The 16,856-nt window shown below is 32.8% G+C and overlaps 2 protein-coding genes, 1 non-coding gene and 1 pseudogene across 3 annotated transcripts; all 4 read left to right on the plus strand.

Moving 5' to 3' along the window:
* On the plus strand, positions 1-795 carry LOC108212340 (uncharacterized). Its single transcript, XM_017384070.1, has one exon. It carries the CDS (start codon positions 1-3, stop codon positions 793-795), a length of 795 nt encoding a protein of 264 aa, XP_017239559.1.
* Positions 796-8,310: 7,515 nt separating this feature from the next.
* On the plus strand, positions 8,311-10,166 carry LOC108212341 (putative SWI/SNF-related matrix-associated actin-dependent regulator of chromatin subfamily A member 3-like 1). Its single transcript, XM_064090679.1, has 4 exons — positions 8,311-8,581; positions 8,681-9,293; positions 9,377-9,668; positions 9,754-10,166. The coding sequence occupies exons 1-4, from the start codon at positions 8,439-8,441 to the stop codon at positions 9,756-9,758; spliced, it is 1,053 nt and encodes a 350-aa protein (XP_063946749.1). The 5' UTR covers positions 8,311-8,438; the 3' UTR covers positions 9,759-10,166.
* Positions 10,167-11,452: 1,286 nt separating this feature from the next.
* On the plus strand, positions 11,453-11,523 carry LOC135151846 (small nucleolar RNA snoR60). The gene has a single exon (XR_010290756.1). It is a non-coding gene; the product is annotated as a small nucleolar RNA snoR60 (small nucleolar RNA).
* A 2,866-nt stretch (positions 11,524-14,389) lies between these two features.
* Positions 14,390-15,223, plus strand: LOC135146731 (putative SWI/SNF-related matrix-associated actin-dependent regulator of chromatin subfamily A member 3-like 1; annotated as a pseudogene).
* The last annotated feature ends 1,633 nt before the right edge of the window (positions 15,224-16,856 follow it).

Below are 16,856 nucleotides of genomic sequence, written 5' to 3' on the forward strand. Positions count from 1 at the left end.
ATGGAAATAACCAAGACAAAAGAAGGCTCTGTGGGTTTACGCTATCCAATGCTAACGAAAAGTAACTATACAACATGGTCCCTGAAAATGAAGGTTTTCATGAAGGCGCAAGGTGTTTGGGCTGCGATCGAAGGAGACCCAAAGACTGTTGTTGATGAGAGGACGGTACAGATAGCTCTTGCAGCTATATACCAAGGCGTGCCAGAAGACGTACTGCTGACTATTGCTGAGAAAGAAACCGCAAAGGAAGCTTGGGAAGCCATTAAAACGATGAGTGTAGGAGCTGAGCGAGTGAAGGAGGCTAAGGTACAAACGTTAAAGGGAGAGTTTGAGTCTCTTACCATGAAGGAGACAGATAACATCGATGATTTCTGTATGAAGCTGAGCGGGATAGCGACCAACATACGGGTTCTTGGAGAAGTGATGGAGGAGTCAAGCGTTGTGAGGAAGATCCTACGTGCAGTCCCCGATAAATTTCTCCAGATAGCTTCAAATATCGAACAGTTCGGAGACATGAAAACTATGACGGTTGAAGACTTAGTGGGTCGTCTTAAAGCTCACGAGGAGAAAATAAAGGGCAGGTGTGAGAGCGCAGACAAACAACAACTTCTCTTGGCATCTCAGAATCAAAGACCTAGAGCTGGTTATTTCCGTGATAAGAGTAAGATCAGGTGCTACAACTGTAACACCTTGGGTCACTATGCATCAGAATGTAGCAAATCACGACGGGAAAGAGAGAAGAGGCAGGAAGTAAACATGGCAGTCGTCGAGGATGATGAACCAGCTTTGTTATAGTCAGATTATTAGCCATACGGGCTCAGTTGAATAGCCATACGGGCTCAGTTGATTAGCCACGCGGGCTCGGATTATTAGCCATACGGGCTCAGTTTAACCAATTCTGTCAGCAGTGAAGTTTAAAAGAATGAAGGCACTGCTGGGAATCAAAGACTTGCAGAAATAAGTTTTAATTATGGGGGAGATTGTTGGAATATAATTTAAACTTATTCAGTTTTATTTTATTTGTATTCATGCATTAAGAAATGTAAGTATCAGCCCTACAGTTACGTGGACGTGGTTAGTAGTTTCTTTCAGTGTTATCAGGAGTGTAGGTATAGTGGAGATATTGCAGAAGTTACGTTGCTAGTTTTTAGGCCCAGTTTCTATTAGTTATCTGCATAAATACTCTGCATGTACTCAGCCTTATTAATTATCAGATTAAGAGTTTGTTTACCTCAGTTTAAAAACATATTCTATAGTCTTTTCTATCTTCACATATTACATGTATTAATAAAATTTTGCATCATTTTGGAATGCAAGATGCAAAAAGGTTATACTGATGCTAGCTTATAGACATACAAAGATGATTATGTCTCTCAGTCTTGTTTCTATCTAAATGAATTAGGTGCTGGTAACAGGAAGAGTTCGAAGTAAGAAAAAGTAATTAACTCGTTCTACGATGGAGGCTGATTATATATATTGCTGCTTGTGAAGCAGCCAATGAGGTTGTTTGGATTCATTAGTTCGTTACAAGACTTGGACTATGTGTGTCAGCCAAATTTTGACCGTGCTTAATGGCATAAGTGTTCGACCTGTTGCATCTGTTGTCAACCTGCTAACCAATGCCGAAAAATAGTATCCAATCATCTCACTGACAGACGCTAATATAATTACCATATGCGGCGGCTTATGTGCTTTATGTGGCAGCAGTGATTTCGACGACGCTGTAGGAAGAGAAAAATAACTTTTTAGGTGGGTAAATTATAAACTGACGCTATTGTATGTATTTTATGCCGTAACAGTATTTTTGCGGACACTGTAAGATAGAAAATTAACCAGGCTTAAGTACAGACTATCCTTTCATTCCATTTCATTTTACTTTTTGCTCGAGTATTTTATCTTCACATCACATATTTTTTACTCATTTAGGATTTACACATCTATTTCACCATGCCTTAAAACTGATTATTCCTACAAATAGAACATATTGTCACATGACTTAAAGCTAATAAGATAGTAAAAGTACTTGTAGAGTTAAATATACATGCTGATATAAATGGCAGTATGTCGTCGCAGATTGAGAATCTGCCACACTATCAGGCTAATTCCTCTGATAACACAAAATATTTATAACTTTGTTTACTACTGCAAGTTGAAACATAGATTTCTTGCCATATTCCAAAATTTTAATTGAAATCTTATAAACCACATTTGAGACATGTCATACACATAATTCATTCAAATTGTATTTTCTGGACTCTACTTCTGCTAGTTGACTTTTTTAGAACAATCAATGTATATCAGTTGCAACTTATACATTATCAACATTATCAATTGAGTGTACCGAATTTAGATATGATTGGATAAGAGCACATACAAAACCTACGGAGACCTGAGGTTATTACTCAAGACTAAAGAAGTGTTTCAGAAAATGGTATATTACTACTGTACTTCCTTCTAAATTATAGATAAAATGTTTGGCTATCAGTATTTCTTTTCGAATTAACATGATGAATATGAAGAATTGCAGAAGCAAGTTTTAGATTGGGCATGAATGGACTCCAGATGGACGTCGGATGACGTATTGTCCCATGTACTTGGCCGTAAGGAGCATGGAGGATGTGTTAGAGGGTCAATAGAGAAGTAATAAAGATGTATTCGGATCAGGGAAGAGTAAATATAGTGGAGTTGTCTCGGTGAATGAATTGGCTGCAATCACACGAGAAAAGCTTAATGACCTTTTAGCCCTCGAAGTATGAGTGGAAGTTCCGATGCGGCCTCGAAGTTTAAAAACGTACCTTTCGACCCTCAAAGTATGTTTGTCGTACCTTTTAGTCCTTTTTAAAAATACCGGTATAAATCGGGGAATAAACTTGACAATTCATATTCGGGGTAAAGTTTGGGCGTATTTTTTAACCCTTAAAGTATACATCTCGTTCCTTTTAACCCCTAAAGAATACATTAAAATACATTAGATGTTCCTTTACACCCTTAATGTTTAATGCCCCTTTTAACCCTCACGTGTGAAATGTCAACTTTGTCCACCCCGTTATATACCGGTATACGCCATAAGGGCTAAAAGGTACGACAAAGATAATTTGAGGGTCGAAAGGTACGTTTTTAAACTTCAAGGCCGCATCAGAACTTCCACCCAAACTTCAAGGGCTAAAAGATCATTAAGCCCACAAGAAATTACTAATTAGAAAGTTTAGAAGGGATATAATGCGAGGAAAAAATGAACGAAATAATGAAATCAAAGATTGAAGGTATATTTAATCAGTTAATTAAAGTAGATGGATTTGTCCATACCAGATGCTTTTGATACTCCTTAAAATGAAATTGTTCGAAGCAGTTGCCAATCGGGAAGATCATTTTGAAAATATCAAGGTACTTCAAATAAACTTGCTGGTAGAGTTATTAACTCTTGCGCACAAATATATGGTCGGTGTATTTCTGTAGTGGTTGTCGGGTATCAGCTGCCCGGTCCTCTTCTATGTGCTTTTTGCCTGTTCAAATGTTCGGATACAATTGCTCGTTCCTCTCTCCAATATTTGCTTGCATGAGAAAGGTAGTTGTCTTGTGATTTTTTATGGGATTTTCTATGGTGTGCCTATAGGCACACAATAGTCACCAACTTTCATAAGAATGGTAAGTTTTGATTGGTGGATGAATAATAAATGTTGATTACCTCTCCCGCATGCACACCAATTCCACCAATTAAAAAAAGCCATTTTCATGAGAGTTGGTGCTTATTGTGGGCACACATTAGAAATACCAATATTTTATTATGCCATCTTTTACTTGCAGGTTATCGACTGAGCGTCCCTAACCAGAGCTTATATATGTAAGCTTTTTGTTTCTTGAAATATTGTTGAGGATCAGGGCTTAAGAATCGGCTCGATAGGTTACTTTAGCGATTCATTTAGAGTTGGATAAGTCTGATATATGTGGATAGGTTTAAATTTCATCATCTATTAAAAGTGCTGAATGCAGAACTTACCAACATCCTAAATTTTTGGAGCGAGTAAGGTGTTTAGGTTGCACTGACGATGTTTGAGAAGCTCATATACAGGCTGCTCCCTCCTTCCCCTCTAATTTTTGTACATACACACTTAGATACGTGCAAGGATTGATCGTAGAGTATGAATTTACATCTACACTTAGAGCAAGTCCAATAGGTGTGCTAAATCAAGTCTTAAATCCAAAAATGGGGAATATGGGATAAAATTGCACTCCAACACTATGCTAGTGATGTGCTAAATCACTAGCACAAGCCTCCCCTTCCCTATTTTTAGAATATGCTAGCCACTTCTAAACTATTTTTATTATTAAAATATTCATTTCCCTCTCTCCTCCACATCATTTCCCTCTCTCCTCTCATCCAAAAATAGATGGTAGTTGTTTAAATTTAATATCATTATAATAATAGGGAATGGATATAAGGAGTACTATTGGAGCTCATGTGCTAAATCTTGTGCTAAATCCCTAAGACATATTATTTTATAATATTTTTAGGGAACCTCTTAGCATAGTGTTGGACTTGCTCTTATATCATAACTAGATGTGTTTGTTTGACTATTCTTTTCTTCATTTGAATTAATCTTTCTTATTTTTTGACAGTATATAACAATGAATCAATTACCTTTACCTACTCTATTATTCTTGTTCTTTCTTCTTCTTGTTCCTCGCTATTCGACCGTGTTTCAAAATCATTGCAAGCTGAAGATAAGTTACTCAAATTCCTCCCAAGGAAATCATAAATAAATAAAGCAAAATCAAGTTTCATATGCTTTTAAACCGTTTAAATTAATATACTTAATTTGTTTGCAATGGTTTTCCATATTTCATGTTCTCAATAATTACTTAAGACATTTTAATTTGGATGCTAAGAAATTCATTAGAATTTGAGGACGCATGACAGGTATAATGGCAGCATAATGAGTAACCAGTTCAAAATATGAAAGAATTTATGTCAATTTCTTGTGCAAGCATCTGTCTAGAGTTGAAGTAATTCTTTTTTACGATTATGCTATTATGAATTATTCGTGCAATGCCTCCAATTATATGCGTGTAACAATTACTAAAGCCTACGTAAAAAAGACCGGTCTGTTAATTCTAAACATGTATCTTATTGCTTACTGAAATTAAAGCACAAATAGTTGCAATCGGTACATCTTCGGAAAATTTAGTGAAAAATATTAAAAAGTATTTATTATATTTTTAGCTTAGGAATTATTTTGGTGACTATTGGTTAATACTTCATATGTCGGTCGAGAATATAGGTGTGATCGAAAAGATAGGTTCTTGTGTATTATTATTGAGAATGTATTTAGTTTATGTCAAATGATGTTAAGGATATATAACTACTTGATTTAAGTACAAACTATGCATGTGGCCTTTAGAGTTTAGATAATGGAATTGGATGAAACTCAAGCTTAAATAACTTGAGTGGAACTTGAAAAGATCTTTTTGTTCAAAGGATTGAGGAATTTTTAACAAGATTTTTTAGAAATCCTTCTTTATGTTTGGCAATTCTTTTCTCCTCTCCTTAGCCTAAGATCCAAGTCGCTTAACAAATCCAACTGCAATGAATACTTCAATCATGACGATTAATATGGAGCAATTTAGGTTAAGTTTAGTTGTGATGGTGTTTTATAATTATGGTAGTTCACATACTTGGCATTCACAAGGACATATTATTTTTAGTAAAGTGGACTTAAAAGTCATATCCTATATCTTATATATCTTGAAAAGTAGTTTTAAGTTTACAATCTAGAAAATTAGTTTTAAAATTTTCATTCTAGTACAAATTTCCAATAATGTTTTGTCGAAATTTTTCGAATGCGATGCTTCCTAGCTTATATATTTTTCTCCTCCCAAAGCTATAATCATTTTTTAACTATATTTGCGAATATGATGACTCTTTATATTATATTAATATAAAGTGTAAGTTAGACTTTAGGTTACATCACAATTATCTTTTTACCTTATTAAGAGTAGAGTTGGTTTCAAAGGAAATCTAGATTGTGTCATATATGGTTTATCATCTAATATGATGCTTGAGTTCTTAATTTCAGCGGTGTCGCAAGTATCGTAAATTGATAATATTTTTTTCTCACATGTGTTCTGACAAAAAAATCATGTATTATTGTTAAATATATACCTTTTATTTTCTTGAAGATCGTGTTAGTACTTGTATGACGATATTTTTAGTTTTTTGAGATGGTTTATTCTTTTGTGGTTGCTCAACAATTTCATACACATGAATAATTAGTTATAACAAACTTCTTAGAGTTCCTTTACATTAAATATTTATGTTATTATTAGGATGCCTGATGAAATTTATAATATAACTTTTTACTTCATTTGATATTGTGCCCGAGTCCATTTTCGGTGTTAATCATTATTTTACTAATGAATTTTTAAATTGTGTTCTTCCGATTTAGAAAGTTTTGTATTATAAATCTTTTTCAATCATATTAGGTAGAGAATCTATAATCAATTTTTATACAATCTAAATTTTTTGTGTCATAGGTGCGCATCATGAAAATATTCTTTTATCTCTAAGAAAAATGCTAAGAAAAACCTAAAATGAATATGACCTATCGAGAAAATAAAATTGTTTTAATAAAGTTAATTTGTAGCTAACATAGGGCCTTATTTTAAATTATTTAACAGAGTCATGAAGTACTAAATGGAAATTCAAGATAAAGCTCTCAAGAAATCAAAAAAATGGAGGAAAATGAGATAATAGTGATTGGACAAAATATTTTTTTTTTTATGAAATGTTGTTTTAATTATGATAAAACATGAAAAATATCTTTCAAAAATAGCATTAATTGTCAAGAAATAACAAATTTGGAGTTTGATTACAAATATTGTCTTAAATGTCGAAATTTATAAATTTTAAATTTTAGTGACCAACAAACCAAACTAAAAATGAGATATAGTATAATATATATAGATAGACTACAACATTGTAAAATAGATCAACTTTAATTTATGCTATATTTTGTTATGTTGTGATAGATGTAAAATGAATATATTTTATTGATTCGAAATGACTTTTTAAATAATAAAAAAGATAATATATATGTATAAATAATTAGGTTAGAAATATAATAGTTATTTTAATCAGAATGAATTATACAATTTTTCTTCTTAACAAGTTATAATTTGTAAACTATTTCCACTATTCCTCGTTGACACATTTTATTCATAGTGATTCGAATTGAACATATCAATAATATAATTCAATTGTATTTTCAAATTAATTTTAGATTTCATTTTTTTCATCATATCTATAAAATAGTTAAATATTTTATTCAAATGATTCACAAAAAATAGTGGCCAAATTATAATTTCCTTTTTATTAAATGAGAAATTCTAGCCATTTAAATAATAGAAGACATTCACAAAAATTAAAGAAAAATAAGAACTTAAGGGGTGTATTCAACTCAGATTTTAATGATCTTATATAGTGTATGTAGTTTAATAGATTATGTGTGATTTTGATTTTATACGGATTTTTAAAATATTATAGAGTCTTTAGGATTTAAGCACAATACTTGGAAATCTAAGTGAATTTTGGAAGGATTTAAATATCTTTAAATAAACGGAATAATTTCACAAAATCGGTCATTTTATGAAGTTCCAAAAAATCTATTAGCATCTGAATGCCATCAAATTTAATGGATTTTAAATATCCCGATTGAATATCATCAAATTTTTAAGTAAAAATTAAAACCCTCATTAATCATAATTGAATATTCCAAGATTATGATACATTTTTTAAAATCCAAGTTGAATATCCCCTAATTTCATAAATGAAACAATTCTTTTAAAATCTTTGGAGTTTGGTAGGATTCAAATATATTAAAATATTCTAAACAATCCTATAAAATCCATCCCCAAAAAAATTCATCACCATCAATTTAATTTTAACTTTGTTCTAAGAGTCGATAATTAATCATGATTAATCACCGATTAATCCATGTTTCGTAACTCGCCGAACTGATTAAATATTTGATTATTTCATTAATCATCTGATCAATTCCCGATCAATCATTGTTCTGTAACTTCACCGATTAAGTCATACAATATTGGATTTTAAATAATTTCAATTGAATACCATCCTATATTTTTAAGCATAAATTAAAATCTGCATTGAATGCTACCAGATTTTATATCATCATGATTTAATATCTTAATTGAATATCCAAAAAATCTTTTAAAATCTCAATTAATACCCCCTGCATGCCTTGAATTTTAGCTATCATTCACCTTGGTTTCACAGCCTCTTGATATCTATATATTCATATCATCCTATCTACATATCTCTCCATCCACCGATAAAAAGAAGGAACGTCCCGTTTTCAATTCCCATCTATATTACATATGTGGGTACTGTAATCTATATTACATATGTGGGTACTGTATAGATGTTATACAGATCTACATATATATATATATTCAAAGTCGTCACATCACCGGCACCGTCCTTTCCAAAGGAAGTATCGATGCAATTGCTATGGTGGAGATCCATTCAAAAAGTAGATGGGATGATTGAAATTGTTGATTTTAGGTATGTGTGGTGTTTTGATAAAATTGATTTGATTTATATTTGTGTGTTCAAATTATTTGTTTGATGTCAATGATTGAATCTTGTTTTTTAACCTTTTAGGTGTTTTATCATCGGGATTGTTCTTGGTACATCAGTAAAATTGGGTTTTAATTGGTCTTCAAGTGTTACTGTGCAAGTATGCAAGTCTTGCACAGTAACATTGGTTGTGTCCTCTGCTGGAAATGCGTTTAATTTGATTGATCTTGTAGCTTCCAGGACAACATTGGTTGTGTCCTCGACTTCTGTGTTTTCGACGTGGAGAGAGCAATTGGAAAAGCACACGAAGCCCGGAAAGTTAAGTGTTTACTTGTATTATGGAGAGAGGACTAAGGACCCAATGGAGCTTGGAAAGTATGATTTGGTACTGACCACGTACTCTTTATTGGCGTCTGACCTGGAATCGGGATCACCCGTATTCCTAGTACCTTGGTGGAGGGTGATTTTGGATGAAGCACATCTGATTAAGCACTCCACTCCTACACAAGCCTCTGCTGTACTTAAGTTAAATGCTAGGCGGAGGTGGCTGGTCACAGGAACTCCCCTACAGAACACTACAATGGACATGTATTCTTTCATGTCATTTTTGAGTTATCAGCCATTTACAGATAAACACTCCTGGAAAAAGACGCTGCTAAAGCCAGTGGACACAAGTAGCGAGGTCACTCGGTTAGAGGTACATATATTTCACTGTCATCAGTTACACATTTTAACATTCTTTGCCTGTATATTTGAAAGATTTTTCATGTTCTGTGTTAGGCTGTAATGGAAGCCATCTGCTTGAGGAGGACAAAAGAGCAGGGCATACTCGGATTGCCTCAAAAAATTATGAAAATATGTCATGTCGATCTTTCTGCTGAGGAAAGAGAGCTATATGATCAGATGGAAGTGGAGGCTAAGACTGCCGTTCAGGATTACATCTCCACAGGCACAGTCAGAAACCACTATATAGCCTTGCTTAGCATAGTTCTACGACTCCGCCAGATATGTACTCATATGGACCTATGCCCTAAAGGTCTCGTTGCATCTCTTCCGTGCAGCAATAAAGAAGGTATTTTACAGAATTATCTTTTATTCACATTTATAGACTACATAGTTTTGTAAAGCTCTAAGACCCGTATATTTTGCCTTGTAAGCATGACCTCTGAGATAGTTTTAACATACACATATCCTCTTCCTGGAGCCCTGGTGAAATCGAGCAGTTGATGGACAAGCAATAACATACACATATCCTCTTCCTGGAGCCCTGGTGGAATCCATCAGTTGATGGACAAGCAATGGACAGAGTACTTCGGATAGGGCAAACGAAAGAGGTGACATTAATTGTAAGAATCATAGCCCGAAAAAGCATCGAGGAGCGGATACTGGAGGTCGGGGATGGGAAGAAGAGGATGGCATCCAAAGCTTTAGACAGGAAGGCTGGGCATTATTACTTTAGCTGTGTAAAAAATTCTGTACTGAATTCATTTCCTGTCTTTGCATATGCAATACACGAACTGTTGGAATATTGTATTATAGAACCAATAAAATGGAAAAGATATCTGTGAAATCTATTTTGTATCTTTATATATTTTTTATTTTAATGATGTGAGCTATCCTTCATACTTTGTTGTATCCGTGAGGATAATTTCGCTAGTAACCTCTTAGCAAATTGTCTATTAATTGGGGCGAAATAAATCCTTAAAAAAGTGATAGTATCACGCCTCAAAGCAATCAATATTAGTTAATTTTCCCGGATATTGGTGTTCTAAAAATTCCATCTCCATTTGTCAATTGTGCTACCAACACAAACTAACTTTTCAATATCTATATTTGATGAAGCTAAAGTAAAGTTCATGATCCCGTCTTTTAATGTCAAAGATTAAAGAGTATCAAGAAACAAGGGGTTAAGATTGTATTTTTATAATTATGCTCTACAGTTGCAAAGATTTTTATAAGAAATGAGTAAAGTATATATAAATCTTTGTTATTCATGTGTTAAGTGGGTAAAAACATCTCGCGGGATTGATGTATGAGTGGTTTTAGTCGGGATCAGACCTTAGGCCTCCTAAGTTAAACATGCATTTCATTTCAAATGATGGATTTCAAATGACAAGATTTTACTTGTCATTTCAAATTCTAAATCTGATATTTGAATGTTTGGATTTTAAATGAAATCCAAATCTGAATTCTCAAACAGGTTATTTGATCAAATCCAGAATTTCAAATAAAATCATAGTTCCCAAACAGACCATTATTTAAACTGGCTTCAGATTAAATAATATGAGAAATTATTTAATCACTTATCTATTTATCATTATATTAGTGTGTGTTACAAAGCGTGATCAAAGGTATTTTTGGGTAAATTATAAATTTTTCCTTTTAAGAAATAATGCTCGGTGTTTTCATTTATATACTCCCTATTCATAAACAAATGCTCACATAATCTGTTCAACCCTGATCTCCTCTTTCAATGCCTTTTATATTAGCAATTTTTCCCTATGCCTTTTATATCAGCAATTTTTTTTGTGCAACTCCTTTATGAGTTGTGCAGCTGATATAAGTCGTCCAATACTTTAATGTTTTTACTATACATGGTTGATTAAATTGAAGGAGAGAGATTAAAGTTCATCAGTTTAGGTGTATAAACTTCTAAATTCACGTTGTTTCCTCTCAACTCCATTTGGTTGTTCATCTTTCTTTTCTTTTCTTTATTTGAATTCATCTTTTTTATTTTGTGACAGTATATATAACAATGAATCACCTTTGCCTACTCTATTATTCTGTTCTTTCTTTTTCTTGTTCTTAGCTATTCATGTATATACACCTATGTTGTTTTATGCAATTATTTTCAGCAAGCTGACGATGAGTTACTGAAATTCCTCCCCAGAGCATCATAAATGATGCAAAATCGAGTTTCCAATGCATTCTAACCTTTTATCAAGGTTAAAAGAACTTCAGTGGAACTTGGAAAAAAAAATTGTTTAACGGATTGAGGAATTTTTATCAAGGCTTGTTAGAAATCCTTCTTTATGTTTGTCAATTTTCCTCTCGTCTTCTAAGCCTAAGATATATCTAAGTTCGCTTAGTAAATCCAACTGCAATGCATACTTCAATGACAATTCACAAAGCAATTTAGGTTAGGTTTAGTTGTGATAGTGGTTTATAATTTTGGTAGTTCATATACTTTGCATTCAGAAAGACATATTATTTTTTAATAAACAATCATAGGACTTAAAAATTCACATTCTATATCCATATATTTCGGAAAGTAGTTTTAATTTTTTAGTTTTCAACATTAGTTTTAAATTTCTCATGCTAGTACAAATTGCCAATAAAGCTTTGTCGGAATTCTCTGAAATAACCTAAATAGTTTTCTCCTCCTAGATTCTAACCTACTCTTTTTAACTATATTTGCGGATAGGATCACTTTTTATATTATATTAATATAAAGTGTAAGCTAGACTTTAGATTACATCACAATTATTTTATTACCTTATTAATAGTAGAGTTGGTTTCGTGGAAATCTAGATCGTGTCATATATCGGTTGTCATCTAGAAAGAAAGATCCTTGAGATGTTGATTTCAGCAGTGCCCAAAATATCGTGACTTTGATTATATTTTTCTCACATGTATTCTTACTACAAAATCTTGTATTATTGTTATATATATACTTATTCTTTCCTTGAAGATCATGTTAGCACTTACATGGCGGATATTTATAGTTTTTTGAGTTGGTTGTTTTATCTTTTGTAGTTGTTCAATAATATCACACACATGAATAATTAGTGACGGTCATATAAGTTATAAGAAACTTCTCTGAGTTCCTTTAAATGATATAATTATGTTATTATTAAGATGCCTAATAAAATTTATGAGATAAACTTAGTTGGTTTGATACTGTGCATGCCGAGTCCATATGTTGTGTTAATCATTCTTTTACCAATGAATTTTAAATTAGGTGGAATATGTTTTTTCGATTTAGTAATTTTTGCATTTTAATATTTTTTCCCAATCATATTAAGTAGAGAATCTATGATCAGTTTTTGTACAATCTAATTTTTGTGTCATAGGTGTGCATCATGATATTATTCTTTGTTCTCTGAGAAAAAGCCTAAGATGAATATGACCTGTTCAGAAAACAAAATTGGTTTAATTAACTTAATTTTCTCAACCAACATAGCACATTTAATTTGTAATATTGTTTAACAGAGTCCAAAATCATGAAATATTGAAGAGAAATTCAAGATAAATCTATCAAGAAATTAGAAACATGGTTGTTTAATCACGGAACTTGTCGAACTGATTAAATATCTGATTATTTCAGTAATCACCCAATTAATCTCCTATTAATCCTTGTTCCGTAACTTCATCGATTAAGTCCAATTCCCGATTTTTACAATATTGGATTTTAATGGATTTTAAATAAGGGTCATGTTCCCTGACAACCGTGTTTCTGGGAGGGCTTATCTAACACACTATACTGGGCCGTTGGATCTATATTTTAAGGGTTCAGATTCAATCTTATTTTTTAATGGACCTGCCATTAATATTCGCAGACCGGAAAGTTTCATTCCGCGAATATTATCCACCAAAAGGCGAATTTCCGTTCCGCGGATATTTATAGCGGATCCATTAAAAAATAAAATTGAATATAAACCCTTAAAATATAGAGCTAACGACCGCGTACAGTGTGTTAGATAGATTCTCACTGACACACGGTTGTGAGGGAACATGACCCTTGAAATATTCCCAATTGAATACCATCATATTTTTAAGCTTAAATTAAAATTCACATTGAATACCACCATATTTTATAGCATGATTTAAAATCTTAATTGAATATCCTAAGAATTTGATACATATTATAAAATCCGAATACACTATCATCGAATTTAATAATTGAAAAAAAATCTTTTAAAATCTGAATGAATGACTTTTAGCAATCATTCACCTTGGTTTCACCGCCTCTTGATATATATACATCTATTTATATCCTCCAATCTACATCTCTCTCCATCTATTGATAAAGAGAATTAACTACCAGTTTCCAATCTATTTTACATATGCGGGTATTGTATAGATGTTATACAAATCTACATACATATTCAAAGTCATCACATCACCAGCACGGTCCTTTCCAAAGGAAGTATCGATACAATTGCTATGGTGGAGATCCATTCAAAGAGTAGATTGGATGATTGAAATTGTTGTTTATGGGTATGCGTGGTGATTTGATAAAAGTGAATTGATTTACATTTGTGTGTTAAAATGATTTGTTTGATAAAATCTTGTTTTTAATCTTTTAGGTATTTTATCATCGAGGTTGTTCTTGGTACATTAGTAAAATTGGATTTGGCGACGTCTTCATCCGTGTTACTGTGCAAGTATGCAAGTCTTCCTGTAAGTAGCACTATTTTTGCTTTTTATTATTCTTTGCCCAATTTTTTTCACTATTTAATTAATAAAAATATAAAGGTATAATTATGAGCATTCTTGGGATTTTATAAGTATGCGGATTGCTTCACAATCCACATGTTAAGAGATGGTGTAAAATCATTTTATAAATTATGGTATCATATTAATTAATATTGTTGATATGTTATGTTTTCTGTATGCCTTAATTTCGTTTCTACATGTTCAAAAATCGAGATCTAAAGGGCGTCCATATAACTCGATTTATATGCTTATGTGTTATATTGACTATATTATGTCAAAGTTTAAAAAGTTTTGGGATGAAACCTTTGTATACCCTTGAAAGATGTCATAATGAACACTTACAAGCATAATTGAATGCAAGCAGAGCTCTATAACAACCCAGAGTTGGTGATCGAAGAAGATGGTGGCAATACTAGACGATGGTGAAGAATTTGACTGTCCGATCTGCATTCGTCGCCAACAAACATTGTGATCACACGATGTGCTCACATATGATGCCAGTCCTGCATCCCGAAGACCCTGAGACGTGGCAGACGCCGCTGCCCTCTTTGCCGGCATGATCTATCGGAGTCTGATATTTTCTCAGCTCCAACAGAAAAAAGTAATGCCGAAATGGCCTCTTCCGGTAAATCATCCAAGATAACTGCTCTCCTGAAACTTCTATCAGAAGCACGGGATAAGGACCCCACAGCAAAGTCTGTTGTCTTCTCACAGTTCAGGAAGATGCTGATGTTACTTGAAGAGCCTCTGAAGACTGCTGGCTTCAACGTATTGCGTTTGGATGGATCAATGAACGCAAAAAAGAAGGCTCAAGTCATCAAAGATTTCTGTGTGCCAGCTCTTCACGGTCCCACGGATTTGCTTGCCAGTCTAAGGGCATCATGTATGGGAGTTGATCTCGCGGCTGCTAATTAATAGGGTGTACCTCCTGGAGCCATGGTGGAATCCAGAAGTTGATGAGCAAGCAATGGGCAGAGTACACCGGATAGGGCAAACGAAAGAGGTGACAGTTGTACGGATCATTGCCCGAAACAGCATCGAGGAGCGGATACTGGATCTCCAGGATATGAAAAGGATGGCATCCAAAGCTTTAGACAGGAAGGCTAGGCCTAGGCATTATTACTTAGCTGTGTTAATAATTCTGTACTGAATTCATCTCCTGTCTTTGCATATATATATATGCGATACACGAACTGTTGGAATATTGTTTTATAGAACCAATAAAATGAAAAAGATATTTGTGTGTTTGTATCTTTAGATTTTTTTATTTAAATAATGTGAGTCATCCTTTAAACTTTGTTGTATCCAATAAGAATAGTTTCGCTAGTAATCTTTTAGCAAATTGTTTATCAATTGAGGCGAACAATATGGTTTAGTTATATTTGCTGGATATTGGTATTTTAAAAATTCCATCTTCATCTGTCAATTGTTCTAATGTCAATTGTTCTAACAACACAAACTAACTTTTCATTATCTATATTTGATGAAAATTAAACTAAGTTAAAGTTCACAACCCCGTCCTTTAGTGTCAAAGTTCAAAGAGTAACAAGAAACTGGGGTTGAAATTGTATTTTTATAGTTGAGCGTTACAAAGAATTTTGACAAGAAACGAGTACTGTATATACAAATCTTTGGGTCCGTTTGGGATAGTTTAAAAGAAGTGACTTTTTGCTTAAATTAAAGAAGTGGAGTAAAAGTGAGAAATAATTAAATAAGTTAATAAAAAGTTTGGAAAAGAAGTAGAAGGTTTGAGAGAGAAGCTAGTATTCTCATCTTCTTAAAAGTGTTTCTACTTATTTACACAAACGGATCAAGAAAAACAAGCTAGAAAAAGAAGGGACTTCCGCTAAACAAACAGGCCCAAGTTATCCATGTGTTAAGTGGGTAAAAGCATCTCCCGCGATTGATGTATGCCTGTATCAGTGCCGGGAAACTTGGTTTTTCTCTCCATTAATTTGGAATATGGAAATTTGACGATCAAATAAATTTAAATTAGCGTCATATTAAAAAATATTTAATCACTTATCTATTTGTCATGATATTAGTGTGTGTATTACAAAGGGTGGTCACTGATTATAAATTATAAATTTCTCATTTTGAAAATAATGATTGTTGTTGTATAATATTTTACCAAAAAAAGATTTGAATTAAAAATATTATTTTTTATAAACTTATTCGTTGCCGTACCTGATTTTCATAAATAGTCATTATAGATAAAATAACTATAATATAAGTTTTAATTGATTAAATGAATGTTATATATAGAAATATAATTAAAACAATAGAATGAAATAATTTTTAATTTATTGAAATCGTCTATTTCATATATAAATGCTGCAACAAAAACGGTATGCGAGCACAACTATATGTGTGTAACAACCAAAGCCTACGTAAGAAAGACCAACCTAGAAAGACCAAGCTATTAATTATAAACTTGTATCTTATTGCTTATTTGCATAAATGGAAGCACAAATAGTTGCAAGCGGTACATGTTCTGCAATTTACTAAAAAACATTAAAAAGTAGAGTGGTTGACACTTTGCATCTTTTATGTTTAGGCGTTTTTTCGATTTGGTATCAAACAAATTTTTTTGGCAGTATGCACCCTAAAGTTTGAAAAGCGCTTCGTTTTGCACTTCTTTCACCACTCTCCATTTAATTGACCGTTAAAGTTAAGAGATGTACCCTTTTCACTTTGCACCCTAAAATTTTAATTTTTTTTTTCATGAGTATTTTGAGTATATTTGCCGCTGCTGGTGGTGATTCTGCTTAATATGTCAATGAATGCTTGCCTCTTGTCCGGACTTCAGAAGCTCGGTAAT

Source organism: Daucus carota, chromosome 3 (genome assembly GCF_001625215.2).
Source record: "Daucus carota subsp. sativus chromosome 3, DH1 v3.0, whole genome shotgun sequence".
NCBI classification, from domain to species: domain Eukaryota; kingdom Viridiplantae; phylum Streptophyta; class Magnoliopsida; order Apiales; family Apiaceae; genus Daucus; species Daucus carota.

Excerpts from the sequence above, each read along its gene's own strand:
- LOC108212341 (XM_064090679.1), top strand. The coding sequence starts at position 8,439 with ATGTTATACAGATCTACATATATATATATATTCAAAGTCGTCACATCA. Across the intron at positions 8,582-8,680 it reads ATTGAAATTGTTGATTTTAG|GTGTTTTATCATCGGGATTG; the intron begins GTATGTGTGGTG and ends TTAACCTTTTAG. Across the intron at positions 9,294-9,376 it reads GCGAGGTCACTCGGTTAGAG|GCTGTAATGGAAGCCATCTG; the intron begins GTACATATATTT and ends GTTCTGTGTTAG.
- LOC108212340 (XM_017384070.1), top strand. The coding sequence starts at position 1 with ATGGAAATAACCAAGACAAAAGAAGGCTCTGTGGGTTTACGCTATCCA.